The sequence below is a fragment of the Lethenteron reissneri genome, chromosome 68 (assembly GCF_015708825.2).
Source record: "Lethenteron reissneri isolate LAM-NWPU_2019-01 chromosome 68, ASM1570882v1, whole genome shotgun sequence".
NCBI classification, from domain to species: domain Eukaryota; kingdom Metazoa; phylum Chordata; class Hyperoartia; order Petromyzontiformes; family Petromyzontidae; genus Lethenteron; species Lethenteron reissneri.
Window position 1 is genome coordinate 726785 of NC_083846.1, and position 26046 is coordinate 752830.

Sequence of the window (26046 nt, forward strand, 5' to 3'; positions counted from 1 at the left end):
AGTAGTTTTGTTTTAGTATATTTTATTATTTATTTATTACGCTTGTTTTCCCAGAAGAGCTTCACCAAGTCCCAACGCTTTCAATAACAGCTACCTCGCTCGATTAAAGAGTCAGAATATATACGTAAAAATAATTCAGAATCTGAATATTTATTCTGGAGGAATCTGATGAGCTATAAAGCTAATTTTCACAGATGTCCAGTAGGGGCACGGGGTCAGAACGTTACAACAACAAACAAAACAACAACTCTATAGGAGTGCAAAGTATAGGAAAGGTAAACAAATCCCTAAAACATACAAATTCAAGTCTTTTAAAGAAATGACCCAGTCACAAATGATAACTCAACGAAGTCTCGGCTTATCATTATCATCATCACGTGGACATTTATAGCGGGAGGCAAATCCTCTAAACGCGTGACGTCGTTTCTTAATGTCGAGGGAAAGACCGCAGGACCTGCAGAGAAATGAAATCCACTCTCCCCATGGCCGCAGGGCCCGAGATGCCACCGCTGGTTCATTCGGTGGCCGCTTTCGCCACGTGCCCAACCTCCCCGAGGTGCCACCGCTGGCGGGAGCAGCGGCGCACCACCAGCCTCAGGCCCTGCTCATCGTCGGGGCTCTCCGTCACCTCCAGGCAGTTGCCGCTCTCCGTGTTCCGAATCTCTCCGTCCTGCGGGTGCCGTCGGTGGGTGCGTGGGTGGGCGGGTGAGTGAGTGAGTGGGTGAGTGAGTGAGTGGGTGAGTGGGTGAGTGAGTGGGTGGGTGGGTGGGTGAGTCAGTGAGTGGGTGGGTGGGTGGGTGGGTGAGTGAGTGAGTGAGTGGGTGAGTGAGTGGGTGAGTGAGTGGGTGGGTGAGTAGGTGGATAGGTCGGTGGATGGACAGATGGATGGGTGGGTCAGTTGGTTGACGGGTGGTTAGGGGATATAAAAAAAGGAAAAATCATGCACACGCGTGGGTTATGTGACACTTTCCACTGAGGCGAGTTTGTCCTGGGAAGTATGGCACTTAATTAATTATGTATACGTCTTGTTTACCCAGGAAAGCCTCACTGAGTCTCAACACGTTTTCTTAGCAGGGTCTTCCTAACCTGCTGGTCATTTCTCAGCATTGGGGATGTGGTGTTGGCCAATAGCAGTTCCACTGTGGATGTGGGTTTAGCTATGGGAGATGGAAACCGAAAAACACGGAGGAAACCTACGCAGAAGAGGGGAAGATTACACACTCCACACACACACTCCCACACACACACACTTCACACACACACTCAAAACACACACTGCACACACACACTCCACACACACAAAGACAAAAATCCCCCTTATAACTTTAACAGACTGGGACAAGAGCTGTTAGCGAGCACCTATGAAGGCCGGCACGGCACACGAGGGGGTGAGTGGCCAGCACCACGCTCGGCCGTCTTTGTCTCCCCAGTGGCGATGTTTGACACACCGCACCAAGTACTCATTTGAGGCCGGAATCGACCGAAGGGAAGCCCAGTGGCAGTTCACATAGGCGTCGCCGATGTTCGCCGTGAGCGGGAATCGAACTTATGTTTCCAGGTTTGTAGCGCAGAGCGGCAACCACTACGCCAGCACTCCCCAGCACCACCAGCACCACCACCAGCACGGTCACCTGAGTGAATTTCCAGTGCATCCTGCGTCTCTGCTGCAGAGCGAGCGAGCAGGCGATGAGGGCCGGGCCACCGCTCTCCCTCCCATCCACCTCCTCCTCCACCTCCTCCACCTCCACCAGGCAGCGTCTCTTCGGCCTCCACAGGTCCAGGCTCCAGTCTCCAATGAGCAGCTCGGACGTGGCCGTCAGGCACACGCGCTGCGCCGCACGCGACACATCCACCGTCGCGTCGTCGTTGTGAGATGTCAACTAAACTATCTTGAATTTTACCAAATGATAGCTCAAGGAAGTGGCTTATCGCCATCGTGTGGACATTCACAGCAGCAGCCACATACTCTAAACGCGTGGTGGTGTTCATTCTAAATGTAGAGGGGGAAAGCGGAGGACCCGGAGAAAAATCCACACGACCACGAGGAGAGAGACACACGCAGACTCCAAATATACAGCAGCAGGCGTCAGGATCGAACCCACGAGCTCCTGCATACCACGCGAGGTAGTTAACATCTCCTAGCCACCGTGACTCGGGACATCTATCGTGAGATCTATCGTGAGATCCATCGTGAGATCGTGAGATTTAAGATGAGATTTATCGTGTGATGTGAGATCAATCGCGAGATCAATCGTGACCCCTCTTCGCCATCCCGTTAGAGAGAGACGCAGAGGGCGAACCAGGCGCGTTTCCTGTCAGGCCGAGTTGGCGAACGCTCTGCCCACCCAGAGCCTCACCTGCGTGGAGTAAATGTGGCACGGGTAGAGGATGGGCCGCTTCTTCTCGGGAGAGCCTTGGTCCAAACACAGATCTTCTCTCACTTCGTTTTTCATCTGCCGAGGACAGCAGAGGTGAAGGTGGACGGCGCAGAGGTGGTGCAACTTTATGCCTGGAGGTCTCCCCCTGTTCTGCAGTGAGTCGGTGGTGAATGTGTGAGTATGTGAGCGAATGGCTGGGTGAGTGGGCAGTCGGAGGCAGTCGCCCTCCAGCAACAACGGAGGGCAGATGAGCGACGCTCACAACAACGGGAGGAGGGGTGGGGCTGATTGGGGAGGGGCTGGGTGGGGAGGGTGGGGAGGGGCTGGGTGGGGAGAGTGGGGAGGGGCTGGGTGGGGAGAGTGGGGAGGGGCTGGGTGGGGGGTGGGAGGGGTGGGGCTGGGTGGGGAGGGGCTGGTCACCCCGTGGTGCCCTTATAAAACTCAACGTTTAACCTACTCACGCCGGCTTGTGCCCGCCCTCACAGTCGGCCATATTTTTGGAATACACCACGCCGCCGTTGACCTTGGCCATTGACCGAGCAACCCAACGTTCCTACCAGCTCCCTCCGCAGGAGGAATGTGTTGTAGTCTGTGCCCTCATTCGATGGGAGCGCGACATGTGCCGCAGAAAATCATATTTTATTAGAAATTATTTGAAATAAAGGTAAGCGTAAACATTTAGTAAGCGACATTTTCCTCAACTATTTTTTACTGTTGTTAGCATATCGGATGACGTAGATTTAAAAGGACGCCGTTCATTTTCATTGATGACAAACTCAATGTTCTGACGGGACGACTGCATGACGAGCGCCATGTTGTTTTACTTTTGTTTAAGCTTAAATATTAGTTTGACTGTTCTTTTTAGGTGTAATATACCTCACTTACAACGAGTGAACGACTTGTTACCAATGCAAAAAATTGCAAAGAGCAGCCAACAAATGAATTGCAATAAATAAATAAATACATATGTAATTAGCTTTTTGTTTCTAAAATACAAAATTTGTTAAAATTGCTGCATGTAAAAACAAGTTACCATAAAGCACTTAGCGCCTCATTGCATTTTTCCTTTCTTAGTAGTCTCTGTCTTATATTCCTGCTTGGTCTAGCTGTTCAGGGAATGTTATTGGCTTCTTGCTTTGTGTATTTATTATTTAAATCATATACTCATATGTAATTTCTTACATTGAAATTTTACGATATCTTTGAGAATTTAGTACGGTTTTAATTTGTAAATAAAAACATATATGTGTCAGATGGATATAAAAGAAAGCATGAGTCAGAACACGAGAAGAGGAATACACAATACACAAGGATGAAGCATTGAAGGAGATATAAGGGATATTTTCTGAAGTTCATGAACAACGATGTGAAGAATGGAATTATCACTATTAATGATAAAGCTGGATCATGATAATAATGAACCTCATGAAAATGTTGTTCTTGTTGCAGACGATCATTCGCATATAGAGGGTAGATCAAGTGAAGAACAGCTCATGCTCTCCTTGGAACCAGATGATGTGGTGGAAAAAAATCAGACTCCAAGGCAAACATCATCTGCTGCCTTTACGAGTTGGCTTGCCAGTGATCCTGCACTCTGGACAGAAGTCACCGCAGATTTTGAGTCAGAAAAAGGCGAAATACACATGCCAGATTGAATGATCGATTCAGTTTCCTTGTAGATGGATCACTGTTCACAGAGGAAATTGTTGTGCGGGCCAATGCATTGGTTGCCACATATCCAGCAGATCTTACAACATCATCCACTGATTAATTCCTGTTGTTAGTGCACTTGTATGCAGAGAAAAAAACAGTGGCAGATTTGCTCAAATCTGAAATATCTGACAAGCTGATCAGCAGTTTTACGAATGTTTACATTTCTCTCAGGATGTATCTTGCCATCTTGAGAATAAATTGTGAATGGGAGCGTTCTTTTTCGAAGATAAATCAGATTTTAAAAATGCCGCCGATTAACCATAGGACAACAACACTTGCCGTCCCTTGCACTACTTTCTATTGAGAATGAGATTGTGCGAAAAACACCATTTGAAAAACTTTATTAGCTAATTTTTCAATGAACAAAAATCTTGAAAAGTTCACCTCCAGTGTTAATTTCTCTCACCTTATGAGAATAGGGTTTCCCCTTTCTGGCAACAAAAGAGTTGTGTTAAGATGTTAAAACACCAAACTGAAACCTTTTACAAGGAATCATGTCTGCATTAACCATGATACTTGTGGTCAGAATGCAAACAAAGACGTACTCTGATAATATATGCATTGTCTTTGAAACTGATTGGTCCACACCAGTGACAGCTTTCTTTTGAGCCGAGTCTCTAAACGGTGTTAGACCAGACGCCATTTTCTTGCTGTGGTTATTCCACCTGATGAAGATTGCTTGTGTTGCGATCGAAACGTCGTGATTTGTTTAATTTTATTTTACCCACGTGACTTTACCGAAAGAACCAAAGAGTGCATGATTCCTTGTAAAAGGTTTCAGTTTGGTGTTTTAACATCTTAACACCTGTTTGTTGCCACAAAAAAGGGGAAAACCTATTATCATATTTTGGTACTGGCAAAGGAGGTCCCATGATGTAGATTCTCTCACCTTATAAAAAACCGATTGACATGACTGCCTCTCTTTATACACTGTGCCAATACTTGCTATGTACAGTATAATAATATTTATTCAAGAAGATATCTTTGGTACATTATTTATCAAACAAACAAAAAAGAACATGGTAAAAAAAAATTCCGTAGGCCCAAGGCACAGTGCCTATTGGATAAGAGGTCCTTGCAGTACTCCGTACCGCATACTCACCACGCCGTACCGCATACTCACCACGCCGTACCGCATACTCACCACGCCGTACCGCATACTCACCACGCCGTACCGCATACTCACCACGCCGTACCGCATACTCACCACGCCGTACCGCATACTCACCACGCCGTACCGCATACTCACCACGCCGTACCGCATACTCACCACGCCGTACTGCATACTCACCACGCCGTACTGCATACTCACCACGCCGTACTGCATACTCACCACGCCGTACTGCATACTCACCACGCCGTACTGCATACTCACCACGCCGTACTGCATACTCACCACGCCGTACTGCATACTCACCACGCCGTACTGCATACTCACCACGCCGTACTGCATACTCACCACGCCGTACTGCATACTCACCACGCCGTACTGCATACTCACCACGCCGTACTGCATACTCACCACGCCGTACTGCATACTCACCACGCCGTACTGCACGATGTCGTCGTGACGTGGCAGTGAGGGCAGCACGTTCTCCAGGTACCACGCGAAGCTCTTGCAGTTGAGCCGTTTGCGCAGAGCCACGCGCTCCGAGATGTCGCCGATGTCGATCCCAGAGCCCTGCGCGGTGACACCAACGAGACGAGAGTTGCACACCCAGTGAATGGGCCAACGTTGCACGAACTTTGAGCCAACGTTGCACCAACGTTCGGCCAAGGTTCTATGTTCACTGGGAAGTAATCGGGCGGTGACGCTAGGGTCCAGCGGTGGCGCATTCGCCGCTCGTAGTTGCCGAGGTTCGACTCCGGCCGGTCGCCCTGGTTAACACTGCCGCCGTGACCCTCACTAGGACAAGCGGATTGAGAAACGAACGAATATCTACATCAGGTCAATATGAATATGCATTGCGTCTACATGATTATGCATTACGTCTACATGAATATACATTACGTCTACATGAATATGCATTACATCTACATGAATATGCATTACGTCTACATGAATATGCATTACGTCTACATGAATATGCATTAAATCTACATGGATATGCATTACGTCAACATGCATATGCATTACATCTACATGAATATACATTACGTCTACATGAATATGCATTACGTCTACATGATTACGCATTACGTCTACACGAATATGCATTACGTCTACATGAATATGCATTACATCTACATGAATATGCATTACGTCTACATGAATATGCATTACATCTACATGAATATGCATGCGTGTGCTGCACGTACGTTCATGGGCACATTCCAGGCCATGTACACGTTCCTCTTGAAGTCGTCCATCCAGATCTCGGCCACACGCAGCGCGTTCCTGCGCATGTGGATGCTCAGGTCCGGGGCGTACGGCTTGAAGTAGCGCTCGATGTGAGCCAAGCGCGAGCAGGGCAGCACCTCCACACTGCCCCCGCACTGCCACACCTGGACACGTTGGGGGGGGGGAGGTGGTTGAGGGGGGTCGTCACCGATAGCCCAGCCACTGTGACTGTCCACTCTGAACAGGGCAGCCAGATGCACGTATTTGTGTTGAACTTGTCGTTTTACTTTTCGCGCACCTTCGATTATCACGGTTGCGAAAGAAGTTCAACATACGTACAACACAAGCCAAAGATCCCCCGTATTGTCTTTGCAGACTTTTGGGGCAAGTGCTGTTAACGAGCTCATATGAAGGCTGGCACAGCATACCAGGGGTTGGGTGGTCAGCATCGCGCCCGGCCGCTTTTATCTCCCCAATGGCGAAGTTTGCACACCACACCAGGTACGCATTTAATGCTGAGTCGACCTAGTGCCAATGAAGGTCAACATACATACAGGAGAGACCCAGGACCCATTCAGATAATCGTCAATGTTGTTGGTGGCCGTGAACGGGAATCGAAGTCGGGTCGCCGAGTTCGGACAGAATGCGAACGGCTGCACCACCGTTCCCCCACCATCACCAAATGGAAAATTAAAAACGTTCCAGTAGTGTGCGACTGTGGTTACCCAGACCACACCGTACGATGTATAACGACGCAATTCCCCGATCCACAAATACGAAGGAGACATCATCTGGGTGTGACCACCTGAATATTGAAATTGTAGTTGTCACTCTGCATCTACATCAGTCGACCTAGGGGAGGCCCAGGACCGGTTCAGATAATTGTCACTGGTGTTGGCCGTGAGCGGTAATCGAATGCGAGTCGCCGGTTCCGTAGCGCAGCGTGATAACCACGACACCACCGCTCCCACAACATTTTTACATCATACATGCACATTATTCGGCACCGTGCATACTCAACGGTACTAATCGGAGGTGCGGGGGAAGGACAACAAACTAAAACACAAACAGGAGTTCTAAAGAAATGAGTCTGTCAATCTAGATGATGTAAAAGTGCGCAGCTCCAGTGGCTTCCGAATGTCGGAAGGGAAGAGCGTTCCAGACGGCCGGAGGAGCGCGCGACAAGATGGCCGTCGTTGTTCGATGGCCAGCCAAAACCCGCTTCTGCTACTCGCTAGTAACAGCACTTGCCCCAACAGTCTGTTAAGGCTACACGGAGAATATTTGTCTCTGTGTCTCTGCGTCCTCACCCTGAGGCCCAGCTCCACGTTCTCCCCTCCGTACACCTGCATGCCTTCATCCAGAAAGCCGATCTCCTCCAGGTAGCTCTTGCTGGCCGCCATGCAGCCCATCACAATCGGGCTCCTATCCACAAAAAACAACACACAACAGACAAAGATCCCTCCCACGTATAGCCTTGATCAGACTGCTGGGGGAAGGGCTGTTATAGTGAGTAGCGGTACCTATGAAGGTCGGCAGCCACACACACTAACTTACGCACACACACAAAGACAAAGACCCCCGTACAGCATTAACAGACCGTAGGGGGAAGTGCTGTTAACGAGCACCTATAAAGGCCGGCACAGCACACGAGTGGGTGGGTGGCCAACACCACGCCCGGCCGCCTTTGCCTCCCCAGTGGCGATGTTTACACACCGCACCAGTTACTCATTTGAGGCTGAGTCGACCTAGGGGAGGCCCAGGACCGGTTCAGATAATCGTCACTGGTGTTGGCCGTGAGCGGGAATCGACCGCTCCCCACACACACAGCTGGGATTCACACTCGCTCTCGTGTTTAACTATCCCACCTATCAACCAAGAACTCAACAATGTTTTCTCGCTGCTGACTCAGGTCGTGATCCCATCCTTTATGGGATCGCGCTGCTGCTGCTGCTGTCACCATCCTAGAATTTCACCCAGATCTAGAAGAACGCCACTTGTGAATAAGTCAACAACGGCGGACTTCCAGAATAATAATAATAAAAGACCTCCTCGTTTGAGACCACATCATCATCACACCACCTCCTTCTGGCTTTGACATTTCCTCGTCCAGTAAGACACTGGAGGAAGCATCGACCGCATCATGCAGCCCATTACAGTGGAGCTCCTGCCGCGGGGCAGTGCGAGTATGTGGGGTGACATGGTGGTGCGGTGGAAGTGGGCTCAGTAGCATCGTTATCAGTCCAGGGGATATGTGGGCATAGCAGCTCTACATTATCAGCTCGGGGGGGGGAGGGGGTGCTGTGATCTGTTCGGATATTGCCCCAATATTTGATTTGTCTCTCGCACAGTAACGCAACCTCGAGGCTATCACGGTACACACACCACGGCTGCTCCTCCCGCGCCCCTAATCCACATCGTCGTGACGCGCTCACGGTCTCGAACATTTCACGCTGTAGGGGGCGCTCCGCCTTCGAAAAAATGGCAGCCACTTCCAGCTCCGTAGTAGTGGTGTCTTTGCATTAGAATTGTAATGAAAATAATCGTTAATTAAGCGAATTAAATTGAAATAAAACGTGCAACACAAATTAAATGCATTTTCATAAAAAATATAAAAACGTAAATCCGCGTAAAAAACAAATCTCATCATATTCTTGGTTCTTTCGGTAAAGTCACGTGGAAGGGAAATAAGAAAGTAATAAAAATTTATTTTTATATTTTTATTACTTTATTATTTCCCTTCTACGTGACTTTTCTTGGTTCAATTTCGATTTAAAGCTTTCGTGACTGCAGGGATTCATCTTCTTGGTTCTTTCGGTAAAGTCACGTAGAAGGGAAGTAATAAAATAATAAAAATAAAACATAATAAAACAATTCTCACGACGTTTCGGCCACAACGCAAGCAGCCGTCCTCAGGTGAAAACCAGGTCCGTCGAGGCGACAGAGTCTGAATGAAACAGCACACGAGCTTGGAGCATATATATAAGCTGGGCGCATTGACAAAGGAATTTGCATATCAAAAGGAATTTAGCATATTTATGGGAAATGCAGGAATGTGATTAGTACTGCATATGCATGTGCATTATGCAGGATTAACAGCATCAAAGGGAGCTGCAATTACTGCTGCTGCTGCAGTTGCTGCTGCTGCAGTTTCTGCTGCTGCAGTTTCTGCTGCTGCTGCTGCAGTTGCTGCTGCTGCTGCAGTTGCTGCTGCTGCTGTTACTGCTGCTGCTGCACTTGCTGCTGCTGCTGCAGTTGCTGCCTTATCCATTTTAATATAACACTATGTATTATTCTACCCACCCTAATGTGTATCACACTGCTATATGTTTACTATACAATTACGACACCATACATTACTCTGCACACTGCACCATGCCAGTGAGTGGAACGCGGTCTGAAAGTCACCGTAAACGTGAACACAATCAGTTAAGATCCGAAATGGTTTATTACGTCCTTCCAATGATTGCTAAGCCAGAATCCATCTTCTCGGTTGAAATTGTCTCTGTGTTTGTATATGTGGATCGCCTCATGAACGAATCTCTCATGATAGCCAGATGGCTTGCAGAGAACCTCTGTCTTGGAGAAGTCAATATCATGTGAGCCCACTGAGTTGTAACAGTGATCTGCCACGGCTGAGGTGTTTGTCCTACCGTGTTTCAGGTCTGCCTTATGTTCACTGCAGCAGCAGCAGCAACTGCAGCAGCAGCAGAAACTGCAGCAGCAGCAACTGCAGCAGCAGCAGTAATTGCAGCTCCCTTTGATGCTGTTAATCCTGCATAATGCACATGCATATGCAGTACTAATCACATTCCTGCATTTCCCATAAATATGCTAAATTCCTTTTGATATGCAAATTCCTTTGTCAATGCGCCCAGCTTATATATATGCTCCAAGCTCGTGTGCTGTTTCATTCAGACTCTTTCGCCTCGACGGACCTGGTTTTCACCTGAGGACGGCTGCTTGCGTTGTGGCCGAAACGTCGTGAGAATTGTTTTATTATGTTTTATTTTTATTATTTTATTACCGAAAGAACCAAGAAGATTTTCTTGGTTCTTTCGGTAAAGTCACGTAGAAGGGAAATAATAAAGTAATACAAATATAAAACAAAAATATAAAACAATAAAAATGTTTTTTTAAAATTATTTCATTATTTCCCTTCTACGTGACTTTACCGAAAGAACCAAGAATATGAATCCCTGCAGTCACGAAAGCTTTAAATCAAAATCTCATCATGGTGACTGTCAAGGGGGGCCCCCAAATCGTAGCTTTGGCTACCACCTAATGGTCTGTTACTGCAACATGAGCCTCACCGGATGGTCCGTCACCGCCGTGTGAGCCTCACCGGATGGTCCGTCACCGCCGTGTGAGCCTCACCGGATGGTCCGTCACCGCCGTGTGAGCCTCACCGGATGGTCCGTCACCGCCGTGTGAGCCTCACCGGATGGGGGCGGTGGGGTCCCCCTTGCGCACCCAGTCGGCGGGCGGCTTGAGGTAGGCGCACCACAGCTCCCAGTTGAAGGCCTGCGCGTTGGCGATGTAGTGCTGCACGCGTAGCGTATCGTAGTGCGTGTTGTCGAATACCGGCGACAGCAGTAGGCGCCGGTTGGCCGCGAGGCGACCCAGGATCGGCTCGGCCCTGACGCGGTAACGGCAGCAGCAGCAGCGAGAAGAGATGCGTTACAATTCATTAATTCGTCATGCGTAGTCGGCGAAACGTGCAATCTCTTGCGACAGCATTCGATTCGCTATGAGCGGTAATTAAATACCACGCCCAAAAAATCTGGTAACAGGGTACCAATAAAAAATCCGGGGACATCTATTCCGGCCACAAATAATAGCTCAACGAAGTGGCTTATCACACGCTGATGTTTAACGGCAGCCAAATACTCTAAACGCGTGACGGCCATTCTAAATGTGGAGGGGAAAAAACTGGAGGAAAAGTCCACGTGAGTACGGGGAGAGAGAGAAAGAGACATGGGTGCGTCAGATTCGGAATTGAAGCCACGACCTCCTGTATATACAAGGCGAAGTAGTAAACATTTCCTTGCCACTGTGGCGCCCCCTCTGGATGGGTCGAACTCGGCAGCCAATGGAGACCTCCTCGTCAGCTGCTTGACACGCGGTCGGGGGGAAGTGGCACGGTGGTGGTAACGTCACAGCTGTCTGTCTGCGTGATGACGTCATCACGCATTCCACAGCCCTTGAGCCGGGTGCGTCGCGCTGTGACGTCATAATGCCTCCCCTACCTCACCCACCCCACCCTTCAGCATGACCCAGTGCTGGCTATAGCGATTGATGCAACTCGCGGTGCAAAGCGTCAGGGCACAGTGGACTCACCAGCTAGAGAGAGTTTGGGACTCAGCAGCTAGAGAGAGTTTGGGACTCACCATCCGACGGGGAACTCCACGTGGGCGTCCATGACGGCCACCACGGGCCCTGAAGCGGCCCGGATGCCGGTGACGCGCGACGCGCTGAGGCCCCTGCGGGTCACGTGACGGACGAGGCGGATGGACACGTGCTCGTACTTGCGCTGGAGCTGGGTGATGTTTTGCGTGAAGCCCTCCTGCAGGTCACCTTGATGGACGAGACGCAGAGACCCACACGGAACCCCTCTGGTCATTATCACCAGCGAGGGGTAATGCATACGATATCTCGGTGGGCTTTACCTGCCACACAATTACTCACCAACCCACTCACTCATCCACCCACCCACCCACCCAATTATTCACCCACTGACCCACTGACCCACTCACCCACCCACTCACCTCACCCACCCACCCACTGACCCACTCACCGACCCACTCACCCAATACCCACCCACCCACTCACCCACTCACCCACACAATTACTCACCAACCCACTCACTCACCCACTCACCCACACACTCAATACCCATCCACCCACTCACCCACACAATTACTCACCAACCCACTCACTCACCCACCCACTGACCCACTCACTAACCCACTCACTCACCCACCAACTCACCCGCACAATTACTCACCGACCCACTCACCCACCTCCCCAATACCCATCCACCCACTAACCCACAGAATTACTCACCAACCCACCCACTCACCCACCCACTCACCCACCCTCTCACCCACCTAATACCCACCCACCCAACTGCCCATTCACCGATCTACTCACCCACCTCCCCAATTCCCATCCACCCACTGGGGTTGCCACCAGTCCGGGAACAGCCATTCTGTGTTCAGGTGGCGGGAATTGATTTGTGCCGCCGAGAACTTATGCAAGGATTGCGTCGACCCTTGCTGCAGGAAACTCGCTGGGCTCACAGAGAGAGAGAGATCTGTGTCTGGGTTGTCTCTGCTGCGAAAGAGGTGGAGGAAGAGAAGGAGGTGGACGAGGAGGGGAAGGAGGTGGAGGAGGTTGAGCAGGAGTTCAAGTTCAAGTTCATTTATTAGGTATAGCCCTGTGAGCCATTCAGCTCTTGAATCGGGTGCAACCGCAACAAACAAAAAACAAAAACATGAACAAAAAACATCTTAAAGTGAATATGTGACTAAGTGCAAACAGAAAATCCAAGAAAAGACAGCAAAAATATTGCAGAAAAAACACCGTACACCAACGCTGTGTGCAAAAATCTCAGTGGGATGCAAGTCAAACAACAACAACAACCACAAGACAGCTTAGATTAAGGCCATCAGTTTAACTCTGTACTACAACAAACAAACATGGCTAAACCAATACACTTTTCGAAATCACCAAAATAAAGCCATGAAAGCAATGAAAAAGCAATCATAGGAACTGTGACGGAATTTTCACAATAAATGGCATAACATGTACTACCAAAACCCTGCAGCCATAGCTGGCTGCATGAGTCACTCCACAACAGCAGGAGCATCAATCGGAGTATTGTAATTTTTCAATGCACCTTTAAGATCAGCACACTAAATCAAAACACAGGTCATACTTTGTAGCGATCATCCGGAGCGAAACATTTTATTTTAGGTCACTGAATAGCACTGGCAGCTAAGGGTGTACAACTCCTCTAGAGCAGTTTTGAGTGAAGATCTCATAGGTAGTGACTCAAGTTTCAATTTATTGGCAACAGCATTCCAGACCCTGGGGGCATCAATAGCAAAGGCCCTTCCTCCAGTATATGTACGGCAATAGGGAATATTAAGCTGGTAAATGAGCGAAGACCTTAGGTCAAATTTCTTCTTTGAAACAGAGATGAGATCCAGCAGGTAATCTGCAGATTTTTTTGCAAGTACATCATGAATAAATAAGATCTGGTGCACAAGCCGTCGAACATTCAGAGATGTTAAGTTTGACCCAATGTAGAGATCACAGTGGTGAGTCCTATATGGGCAGTTCAATGCAAATCTTAAGGCCGAGTGATACATTGAGTCAAGCTTCTTCAGTACAGTACTTGGGGCTGATTTATACACAATGTCACAGTAATCAAGTAGAGGCAGTATGGTAGCTTGAATCAATTCCAAACGGAACATAGGGGGGAAGCAGTGCTTGTGTCGATATAGAAAACCAATTTTAATTTTTGGTTGAGTTGGAGGTTGACGTGGAGGAGAAGGAGGAGGTGGAGGAGGTGGAGAAGGTGAAGGAAGTGGAGGAGGAGGAGGTTGATGAGGAGGTGGCAGCCCCGCAGCTCTCACCGTAGTCGCTGCAGTCGTCGACGAGGATGACCTCGTTGAGGAGGTGGTGCGGCGTGTTGCGCACGGCGGAGGTGACGGCGCGCAGCAGGATGGAGACGGCCTCGTTGTAGAAGATCAGCACCAGGCTGAGCGCCGGGAGCTCCGACGGGTACCGCTTGGAGCTGCAGCTGGGGGGGGGGGGGCGGGAGAGGGGAAGTATGGTCAATTGACCCCTCCAGCGACTCCACGTGGTGAAGAATGGGAAATACCCCCCCCCCCCCAAGCAATCTGCGTGCTGGTGTCTGGCCACTTCGCTTCCTGCACGGCAACCTCGGGGTGCGTGGACGGCACCACGCCCGGCCGACTGTGTCTACACAGTGGCGACGTGCCCACACCTCACCAGGTACTCATTTGAGGTTGAGTCGACCTAGGGGGGGGGAGGCCCATGACGGCTTGAGATGATCGTCACCGCTGTTGGTGTTGGCCGTGAGCAGGAATCGAACTCGGCTCATAACCGGGCTTCGTAGCGCAGCGCGCTGACTGCCGCTACGCTACCGCTCCCTGCCACGCACTCGCTCACACAATCTCCCACCATCACAAACATTTCTCCAGAACATGCAAACTCCATACAGATGTAAAGTAGTAACTCGGCAGGAGACGACTTCACGGGTAGCACACTCTTTATTTTCACCAACTTGTAGTTACACGGATGACTAACACCCTACTTCGTTACACGGGTGACTAACACCCCACTTAGCTACTCGGGTGACTAACACCCACTTAGCTACACGGGTGACTAACACCCACTCAGCTACACGGGTGACCAACACCCACTCAGCTACACGGGTGACCAACACCCTCCTTAGCTACTCGGGTGACTAACACCCACTCAGCTATACTGACACGGGCTCTTACGCCCCGTAGCCTTCCGGGACACACCCAGCCGGGGTGCCCGTCTCGGCTCTGGGTACCACCGTCCCGACCCACACGGGCGTCGGACTACGGTCCCCCAGTCTCGGCTCCGAGCCGCACAGGGCCCCGGTCCTCACAAGGACGGTGGGACTAGGGGTCTCGGGCCACTACCTCCTCCACCCCGTCTTCGGTCTTCAACTGGTTAACACTGACCACGAGTGCTCTCGCGCGTCTCCCTTTATACCCCTCCTGCGGACGTCGCTGAGAGCACCCACTTATCTGACCAATCACTGCGCACTCGCTACGATCCTCTTTTCCCAGCTTGTGTCAGCGCGCCTTACCACCGGCGCGCGCGTCCATACCACGCCCACATCGCGTGCCCAACCCCGCGCCCCGTGATCCATCACTGTCGGCGCACGTCAATACCACCACTACACAGAGATGCGCCCGAGTCTAAACTAAACTATTTAAAAAAAAAATTTTTTACCAGGGTAAGGCCCACTGAGCTATGTAGCGCTTTTTCAGAAGCGACCTGGCCAGAAATGATAACTCAACAATGTGGCTCATCACGTGGACATTTATAGCAACTAAATACTCTGAACAAGTGACATTGATTCTAAATGTGGAGGGAAACAATCGGAAGACCTGGACAAAAATCCACGTGACCGCGGGGAGAGAGACACCGCAAACTCCAAATATACAAACACAGACATAATTTCAACCGTGATGATGGTTACAAACTGAGTAATCATTGGAAAGATGTGATTAACCATGCAAAAAAGATTTAACTACACTTAGTTGGCCAATCTTATTTGACAGATAACTATTACAGGTTTACCATGTTTAGTGGTTGTCTCCTTGTCACAGGTTGAGTGACAAACCGTACCTCTCCATAACAAAGTCTCACCCTCTTAAGACACACCTTACCATATGAATAAAAAGTGTGCTTTACTTGGCCCTCCCCCCCCTCTCCAACCATTATATAAACGGAGTGGTAGCTCCTGCAATCTCTCATTTACTTGATACAGCTGTCGTGGCTGTGACGGTTCCACCTGAAGACGGAAGCTTGTGTTGCCTCCGAAACGTCGTGATTTTTATTTTATTTTACTTTGATTAATTTTAATGTTTTACCTACGTGACTTTACCGAAAAAACCTAAGAATACAGCAGCAGGCGTAAGGGTCGGAATGGAACCCACGACCTCGTGCATACAAGGCGAGGTAGTTAACATCTCCGAGCCACCGCAGACGCGAACTCAGACGCTTCTCGCTGTGGGGGCGGGCGTCCCCGTTGCGTCCCCCACTCAGCAGCAGCAGCAGCGCTGCGGTGCTGGCTGAGCAAACAGCGAAGCGAACCCTTGACTCACACTCGGGGCCTCCGTCTGGAATGGCTCTCGCCAGACCCTTGAACTCTTCTTATTGGCGGTATGAGTGTGTCTGGAGGACTGAGGGTGAACAAACCTTGGGTATATTTTGGGAAAGAGACGCGTAGACCACATGCGCTCGTACGTACGATGAACTTCTTCGGCACCGTAGGTAGCCAATCGTGCTAAATCGGAGGTGCGGTGGAAGGTCAACAAACTAAACACAAACATAAGTTCGAAATAAATTAGTTTTCAATATAGATGATTTAAAATGCATAGCTCCCATTCGCTTCGTAATATCTGAGGGAAGAGCGTTCCAGACGGCCGCATCAGTCTCCCTCGAGCCTCATACGGCCCTCAGCCATTGGTGGACATTGCACATTACTGTGGGGTGGAGGCGAGTCTCTATCCGTAGGACCACCGCTGTTGACTTCCCTGGGGTAATTTAGCATCTCGCGGCGGATATGAGATGTCAACTACCTATCCTGCTACACCGGAGGTCGTGGGCTCGATCCCAACCCTGACGCCTGCTGCTGTATATTCCGAGTTTGCGTGCCTCTCTCTCTATTCCCGTCGTCTTGTGGATTTTTCTCCTGGTTCTCCGTTTATTTCCCTCCACATCTCGAATCAACGCCACGCGTTTTGATTGTTTCAGCTGCAATACATTTCCACACGGTGATGATGACAAGCCACTTCGTTGAGCTATCATTCGTGTTCGCCAGGTCGCTCCCGAGAAGAGAAAGAGTTCCGAAACTCAGTTGTGGGCCCTTACCTGGAGTTCTAATTGTATCCGCCCCGGAGGGAGGGATTATGTTGATGGGGCTGATTCATCCCCAAACCCTCCCCCCGCCCCTCCCCACCCCTCTCTCAACCAGGACTTGACCTCGCTGAGCCGCCACTCGGCCCGCCTGCCGGGGCCGAGGGGTTCGCCCGCGTGCTCCCGAGCGCCCGTCGACGTCACTTCACAGGCGGCGTTCGCTTTCCAACAACGCGGCCCCCCCGCTTCCCACAGAATTTGAAATTAAAGCTAACAACTACAGTATTTTCTATTATTTTATTTGTCCACCAGGTAAGGCCCACTGAGCTAATTGGTGTTTGCGTGTCTCTCTCTCTCCCCGTCGTCGCGTGGATTTTTCTCAGGGTCCTGCTCCGGGTTTTCCCCCTCCGCATCCAGAATCGACGCCACGCGTTTTGAGTGTTTCAGCTGCTCTCGATGTCCACGTGACAAGCCACTAACTTCGTCGAGCTATCATTTGTGATCGCCAGGTCGCTTCTGAAAAGAGCCAAGCAGCTCAGTGGGCCGCCTTACCTGGTAAAGCGAAGTTTGTAGTTTAGTTTACAAGCGGCCTACGCTTTCCAACACGCGGCCCCCTTTCCACGGAATATTTATTTTTGTATTTGACCAGGTAGGGCCCACTGAGCTATTTAGTTATTTTTCACGACCTCCTGTGTACCAGGCGAGGCAGTTGACATCTCGACACCGCCCGCGGCACACAAATGCGCAGTTCGCGACACCCACGTGACGCTCCAAAGGGTGACGCGCGGCAATGGCTTCGGGACGACGATGATGGTGGCGATGATGATGGTGGTGGTGGTGATGACGATGATGGTGGTGATGATGACGATGGTGGTTGTGATGGTGGTGACGATGATGGTGGCGATGGTGGTGGTGATGATGACGATGATGATGACGATGGTGGTGGCGATGATGATGGTGATGACGATGATGATGACGATGGTGGTGGCGATGATGATGGTGATGACGATGATGATGACGATGATGGTGGCGATGATGATGGTGATGACGATGATGGTGGCGATGATGATGGTGATGATGACGATTATGGTGGTTGTGATGGTGGTGACGATCATGGCGATGATGACGATAGTGGTGACGATGATGACGGTGATTACGGTGATGGCGGTGATGAGCGAGGGTGACTCCGAGTCGCATACTCGGGAGGGTGGTTGATGACGATGATGATGACGATGATGATGACGACGCTAATGATGACGATGGTGGTGGCGACGATAATGGCGATGATGAATGAGTGACTCCCGAGTTGCATACCTGGGTGGGGCGGTTGATGATAATGGGGATGACGGCGATGCTGATGATGCTGATGACAATAACGATGATGATGATGCTGATGAAGACGCTGATGACACGATGATGATGTTGACTATGATGTTGAAGATGATTATGATGATGGTAATTATGATGACGCTGACGGTGATGATGACGGTGATGATGACAGCGATGATGATGACGACGCTGAGCGGGAGTGCGACTCCGAGTGGCGTACCCGGGAGGGCGGTTGTCAGGCACGTCGCGGTCGAGGGGCAGCCGGTCGCTCAGGTAGGCGTTGTAGCCGTAGGTGAGGAAGCGCGCGCACGCAGCGCGCTTCTGCCGCGCCGGGAGGTCCTTGCCCCACTCCTTGAAGAGGATCTCGGCTGGCCTGGCCACCAGCTCATTCCCAGGGCACACGGCGTCCGCGGCCTCCACCGTTCCCGCCGCCTCCGAATTGTTCCTGGCTGTTGCTGTTGTTGTTGGAATAAAGTAAAGCGTAAAACGCGCGCGCGCACACACACAGGTTCAGCAGACACCCCGTGAAGATTAGACTATAAAAAATACTAAAATCTGTTTTTATTTTTCCAGGTAAGGGCCGACTGAGCTGTGTAGTTGTGTTTTTTTTCAGAAGGGATCTGGCGATCACAAATTATAGCTCAGCAAAGTGGCTCATCATCATCATCATCGTCGTCGAATGGAAAGTTATAGCAGCACGCGCGATGTCGATTCTAAATGTGGAGGGAAAATCGGAGGACCCGGAGAAAAATCTACGCGACCACGGGGGAAGAGAGGGAGACACGGAAACTCCACATACACAGCAGCAGGCATTGTCAGGGTCGGGATCGTAGCCACGACTTCCTGCATACCAGGCGAGGTCGTCAACATCTCTGACGCTGTCGCTGCCCGACAACGACAGCAACCTGGGTTCGATTCCCGTCTGCGTGAAGTTTGTATCTTTGAAAAAAGAGTGTCATATCTCATCGGATATCTCGAGTGAAAATGTATATTGTGATTGTGTATGTTCTCCCCCTGCTCTGCAGAGTGAGTGACTCACTGTTGAGTTTGTATGATCTGACCCTGTTCTGTAAAGCGAGTGAGTATTAGAGTGAGTGTGGGTGAGTAAGTGTGGATACTGGATGCTCTCCCCCTCTTCTGCGTGGGTTTCCTCCGTATTCTCCGATTTCCCCCTCCCATAACTAAACCCACACCTACAGTGGAACTGCTATTGGCCAAACCCACGCCCCCGATGCTGAAACATCCCCGTAAAATCACTTAGAATCAGAATATGTATGCATACTGGATGACTCTGATGAGCTATACATAAATTGTTCACAGATGTCCAGTCGGAGTGGGTCAGAACGTTACAACAACAAAGAATACAAACCCAAGGACAGGAGTGCAAGTTATATAAAAGGTAAACAAATCACAAAAACGAACGTAAATAAAACTAAACTATTTCTATTTTACCAGGTAAAGCCCACGGAGTTATGGGCTTATTTCTCAGGAGCGACCCGCCTACCGCAAGTGAAAGCTCAAGGAAGTGGCTCTTCGTGTGGACATTTTAGCAGCCAAATCATCAAAATAATCTAAAACGCAAATTTACACACGACCACTGGGAGAGAGAAACGCAAACTCCATATATACCGCAGGCATCAGGGTCGCGATCGAACCTACGACTTCCTGTGTACCAGGCGAGGGAGTTAACATCTCAGAGCCACCGTGGCGATTTGGATCACACACCAGCAGCATTATTGCTCCGGGCGCGACAACCCTGGCAGGACCCTCCTGAACAACGAGAGACTTGAGACTCTCCTGGGTAAAGGAGCGCACTGATGATGCGGATTCTTAAACAATGCGGATGCTGAGACGTAGCAGCACAATTGTGACTGAGCTGGTAATGGGAGAGATGAATCATGTCAGCCCGCTCTTAGAGCTCAACATAACTTTATACTCGATCTTCGTTCGCATTGTGTTCATCTATCTTCATGGAAATCACTGTGGCCGCTCCTGTCACGCAGATAGGTGTGCTGTGTGTGTGAGTTTTTCGGTTTTCGAACCAGCGTACTTCTCAGCTACACCCATAACAGTGACATTCGAGACCCACCAGAATCACATCGGGACCAATATGCTTATACACGGAGCCACAGACTCACAATGCTACAGACTCCCTTAGAGACCCACAGACTCACACAGAGGCGTGGGGATTTCAATCTAAGGGCGCCGCGGTGGCTAGGAGATGTTAACTACCTCGCCTGGTGTGCAGGAGTCTCGTGGGTTCGATCCCGACCCTGACGCATGCTGCTGCTGTATATTTGGAGTTTGCGTGTCTCTCGCTATCATCATCACCGCGGTAGCTAGGAGATGTTAACTACCTCGCCTGGTATGCAGGCGGTCGTGAGTTCGATCCCGACCTTGACGCATGCTGCTGCTGCTGCTGCTGTATATTTGGAGTTTGCGTGTCTCTCTCTATCATCACCACCGCGGTAGCTTGGAGATGTTAACTACCTCGCCTGGTATGCAGGCGGTCGTGGGTTCGATCCCGACTGCTGACGCCTGCTGCTGCTGCTGTGTATTTGTATTTTGGGTGTTTCTCTCCCCGCGGCCGCGTGTATTTGTCCCGAAGTCCCCCGGGTTTTCCCACCACATTTAGAATCAACATCACGCGTTTAGAGTCTTTGGGCTGCTATACATTCCCACGTGGTGATGACAAACCACTTCGTTGAGCCGTCATTTGTGATGACCGGGTCGCTTCTGAAAAAGAGCTACACAGTTCAGTGGGGCCTTACCTGTTAAAATAAAAATTAGTTTAAGAAGAGTTTCAATCATATACGCACGTTATCCGGCAGCATCTGCTTAAGCAAAACAAAGTATGTGCCAGTTTCGACCTTCTGGATGTCATCAGCAGAGCAGGTCAAGTTATAACAACGCATTTTAAGACTGTAATATGTATTTGGCCGCTACACATTTCCTACTTCGATAGCCACTTCGTTGAGCCATCATTTGTGGCCGGGTGGATTCTGAAAAGAACTACACAGCTCAGTGGGACCTTCCCTGGTAAAACATGTTTTAAGTTGAGGGTTTTGTTTAAACATCACCACCGTGTCTGCCCAGTGTCGTGAGACGCAGTCGCTTTTAGAAGCTCTAATACATGAATCCGTTCTGGTCAAGGACAGAGCAAACACAACGCTGCGTTTATTGACTCAAGCCCAGAACATTGGGCAGCGGTGTCAAGTTCCCGGATACAATTTGAACTTTGCCAAATCCACTCGTAAACCCCGTGTCATCGCACCCATGTACGAGTCATTAGTGCACCTCGTGCACTCGGTGCACCTATCACTCACCCACTCACTCACTCAACCTACTCACCCACTTACTAGCTCACTCGGTCTACCAATCACCCACTCACTCACCCACTAACTCACTCACTCACCCACTCGGTCTAACCACCACTCAACCATTCACCCACTTACTCACCCACTCAACCACTCACCCACTAACTCACTCACTCGGTCTACCAATCACTCACCCACTCACTCACCCAATAACTCACTCACTCAACCACTCACCCACTTACTAGCCCACTCGGTTTACTAATCACTCACCCACTAACTCACTCACTCGGTCTACCAATCACTCACCCACTAACTCACTCACTGACCCACTCGGTCTACCAACCACTCGCCCACTTACTCAACGACTCACCCACTCATTCACTCACCCACTCGGTCTACCACTCACTCACTCATCTATTCACTCACTCACCCACTCGGTCTACCAACCACTCGTCCACTTCCTCACCCACTCGGGATATTCACTTTCGGCTATGTACACATGTTTACATACAATCATGGCGAGATGTTATCTACCTGGTCTGGTATGTAGGAGCACGTGGGTTCGATTCCGACCCTGACGCTTGCTGCATATTTTGAATTTGCATCTCTTTCTCTCTCTTCTCGTGGTCGTGTGCATTTTTCTCCGGGTCCTCCGGTTTCCCCCACCACATTTAGAATAGAAATTACACGTTTAGAGTGTTTGGGCTGCTATACATTTCCACGTGATGATGATGATAGTTCAGTGGGGCCTTGCCTGGTGAAATAAAACCTTAGTTTAAGAAGAGTTTCACTCACATGCGTACATGAACCGGCAGCATTTGCTTAAGTATAACAACGTCTGTGCCGATATCGACCTTCTGGATTTCGTCAGCAGAGCAGGGCTTGTTAAATAAATTCTGCCGGGTTACACCAACGCATCCTAATACTCTAATAGGTCAGAGCACTTCGTGGCATTTTTTTTTATTATAGAAACGTCCGTCAGCAACAACGTGCTGAAGAGAAGATGTATTTAGAATCCGTGAGTGTGTGTGTGTCTAATGCCATCCGCCTGCGACACGGTTCAGAAAGACTCCGGTCACTGATCTAAGAAATATGGAACACAACGTGAAAAGTGAGCAAAGAATATGGAGCAATTACGAAACAATAAATGAAAAGTGTCGCAAGTAGGCATGGAGAAGCGCATGCTTGGAATGACATCGTATGCACGTGTGTTGAACTTCGTTCGCACCGTACATAGCCAACCGTGATATTCGGAGGTTCATTGAGAGACACGCATCGTGTAGAGCAGCGACTATTCTCAGTCTTGTTTTGGTCACGACTGCACTACCCCCTGCCTGACCCAACGTACTTCCGAGAAATCTACGAATAATGAGCATCAGTATTGTAACCACATGTCCATCTTGTGAGGTACACCCAAACGAGCTAGTAACGTCCATCTTTGGATTGACCATGGCTGCTATGGTTGATGATAGTGGCGGCTCGGGGGGAGGGGGGCCTTCATCCAGCAGTGGATTTGAGCGCGGCTGACAACAACAACAAACACGACTGTCAAAGTCCCGTACCTTGCACGAGCGAATCCAACAGCCGTTCGATGTTGCCGAGTCGCATTTCGGCCACCCCAGGCCCCGCGTCTCGCGCCTCTCCCACGGCGGACGCCGCCGATTCCCTCCCGTGCGGCCGAACGCGCCCCGCGTCGCGGCTGCACCGCAGGAGCCACCACGCGTTGGCGCAGCAGAGGGCCGCGAGGACGAGCGCGCACGCGGCCCCCTGCCCGCGTGCCGGTGTCGGCAGGACCATGGCCGGCGTGGGTGCCTGTGGGGGTGCCTGTGGGGGTGCCTGTGGGGGTGCCTGTAGGCACGTGCGCGCTGGCCGGCGTGAGTTGTACCGGGGGCACGAGCGCGCTACGAGGGATTTTATGTGCAGGTCCGTTCAGCGGTGATCGATATTTGAGAGGTCGCTCAAAAATTGAGATTGGCAGGTGTCAAGAACTTCCTGCTGTTCTTCGTGCACTCAACTCTCTCTCTCTCTCAGCCATCCATAGATTTTTGTTTTGTTTGTTTTGATTTCAAAATACTTTTTTCTGACATGACACACGCGCACTAAAGGAAAATTTACAAATGTTGCAATGCGCAGGACATCGTGTGAGAAATGTAGGTCGCCAACGTGCATGTATGATGGATTTCTTTCGCACCGTACGTAGCTAAACCGTGCTCATCGGAGGTGTGGGAGGGGGAAGGACGACACACTAATACACAAACAGCAGTCCTAAAAATTTAGTTTTAACTTAGAATTAAAAGTGCATAGCAGTGGCTTCCGAATATCGGAAAGAAACGCGTTCCAGACGGCCGCATCAACAACAACACTATCAGCATCACCACCACCATCATGTATGCGTTATGTTGAACTTCTTTCACGCCGTACACAGCCAACCGTATTAATCGTAGGTTCGGGGGAGGTGGTAGACAACAAACTAAAACACATAAAGCAGTTCTAGAGAAATGAGTTTGTCAATGTAGATGTTGATTTAAAAGTGCAAATCCCCCAGTGGATTCCTAATATCGGAAGTGAAGAGCGTTCCAGACGGCCGTGGAAGCAGCGCATCAGAAAGCGCCGCGCCTTTGCGGCGCCCCGTCAGTTTGTCCCGCGGGAGCTGCGTTCGGATCCCAACCGTCCCCGCTGCCACATTGCAGTTTGAAGCCTCTCACGCGGGCACCCAAGTCCCGCCCACGTGACCCACGGCCGTTGGCGGTCAACCAAAGTCCCGTGCACTTGTTCAGCCCATTGTCGCTTCTGACGTGGGCCCGGAGTCCCAGGTGAGTCCCGCATCCATCACGCCGCGGTGCTAAGAGATGTTCACTACCTCGCCTCGTACGCAGGAGTTCCTGGGTGCGATCCCGACCTTGACGATGCCTGCTGCGTCGCGGTGGCTAGGATATGTTAACTCCCTCGCCTAGTATACACGAGGTCGTAGATTCGAGCCCGACCCTGACGCCTGCTGTATATTTGGAGCTTGCGTCTCTCTCTCTCCATGATCGCGTGGATTTTTCTCCGGGTCCTTCGGCTTTTCCCTCCACATTCAGTGGACCTTACCTGGCAAAATAAAAAACAGTTTATAGTTCAGTTTAGTGGGTTCGAGTCCGACCCTGACGCCTGATGTATATTCGCAATCTGTGTTTATCACTTTCCCCGTGGTCGCATGGATTTTTCTCCGGTTTTTCTCTCCGCATTTAGAATCAACATCACGCGTTTGGCTGCTATACATTTCCACTTGATGATGAGACGTTACTTCGTTCAGCTGCCATTTGTGAGTCAGGCCGCTTCTAAAAAAGCTACGTAGCTCAGTGGGCCTTACGTGGTAAATATAAAAATAGCTTCACAGTTTGTAGTTTAAACCGATTTGATCGTGGAACACTTAACTTGCCGACTTAACACATATTTGACGCTGCTATTTACAGCAACAACAATAATAATATTGCTATTATTTGACGGCTTATTGATTGGGGGGTTATGAAGAAGACATTATATTGTTAATTTAAAGTTGATCATAAAGTCTTGGTGGGAGAAGAACAACACCTGCTGGGTTTCCCATCTACAGGGGGTTAGGCAGTGTGGTGTTTGTGGCGTGTGGATTCTGACACCGTGATTCTGGCCGACGTGTTCAGGACAGCTTTGTATGCCTGTGAGACTTGGACATCAAAAAAGACTGCCAGAGATAAGATATTGGCATTCGAAATGTATTTATATCGACGGATACTGCATCTAAATTGGATCTAAAGAGTGACCAATGTAGAAGGATAAGGCTGCACATGGACCTTACGATGCAGGCAGTGATAAAATGTAAACTGGAGCTGTTTGGACACATGTGTAGGATGTACGATATCAGGAGAATTCAAAGTGTGTTGTGTGTAAACATGGAAGGACCCGGAAAGAGAGGAAGACCTCACAGAGAATGGCTTGACGACGACATCAGAAGAGGTTGGTGCCAGACGAGACGTGGCCTTGAGCAGATTGGCACTGCAAGACAGAATGTGGAAACAAAAGACGAAATGTGCAGTGGACATCTACGACGTGCTGCGATCTCCCCGTGGATCGTAACGATGATGTTGAACTTCTCTCGCACCGTACGTACCCAACCGTGCGATTCGGAGGTGCGGGGGGAAGGGCAACAAACTAAACACACAAAGCAATTCTAAGTAAATGTGTGTTTCTATCTCGACTTAAAAGTGGCTTCCTAAGACAGTCCGTTCTCCTACACTGCGTTAGTTGTTGCGTTCCTGAAAAACGCCACGTTATGGAAACATCGCTTTATAATAAA

The 26046-nt window shown here is 49.9% G+C and overlaps 2 protein-coding genes across 5 annotated transcripts in view; one reads left to right on the forward strand and one right to left on the reverse strand.

The window, feature by feature from the left end:
* LOC133360419 (polypeptide N-acetylgalactosaminyltransferase 18-like) lies at window positions 1–23410 on the reverse strand. Its single transcript, XM_061579137.1, has 11 exons — window positions 23294–23410; window positions 18635–18869; window positions 14076–14242; window positions 11823–12009; window positions 10874–11071; window positions 7743–7857; window positions 6411–6596; window positions 5635–5772; window positions 2358–2453; window positions 1632–1829; window positions 1–670 (listed from the first exon to the last, which is right to left on the reverse strand). Exons 1-11 carry the CDS (start codon window positions 23337–23339, stop codon window positions 515–517), a joined length of 1722 nt encoding a protein of 573 aa, XP_061435121.1. The 5' UTR covers window positions 23340–23410; the 3' UTR covers window positions 1–514.
* Window positions 19758–26046, forward strand: part of LOC133360414 (polypeptide N-acetylgalactosaminyltransferase 18-like) — a 25324-nt gene continuing 19035 nt past the window's right edge. Inside the window, exons 1-2 of one of the 4 annotated variants that reach the window (XM_061579129.1) lie at window positions 23629–23654; window positions 24422–24544. In XM_061579129.1, coding sequence (XP_061435113.1) covers window positions 23647–23654; window positions 24422–24544 — 131 coding nt within the window. In that variant the 5' untranslated portion in view covers window positions 23629–23646. The other 3 variants (XM_061579130.1, XM_061579132.1, XM_061579131.1) reach the window with 3 other exon arrangements.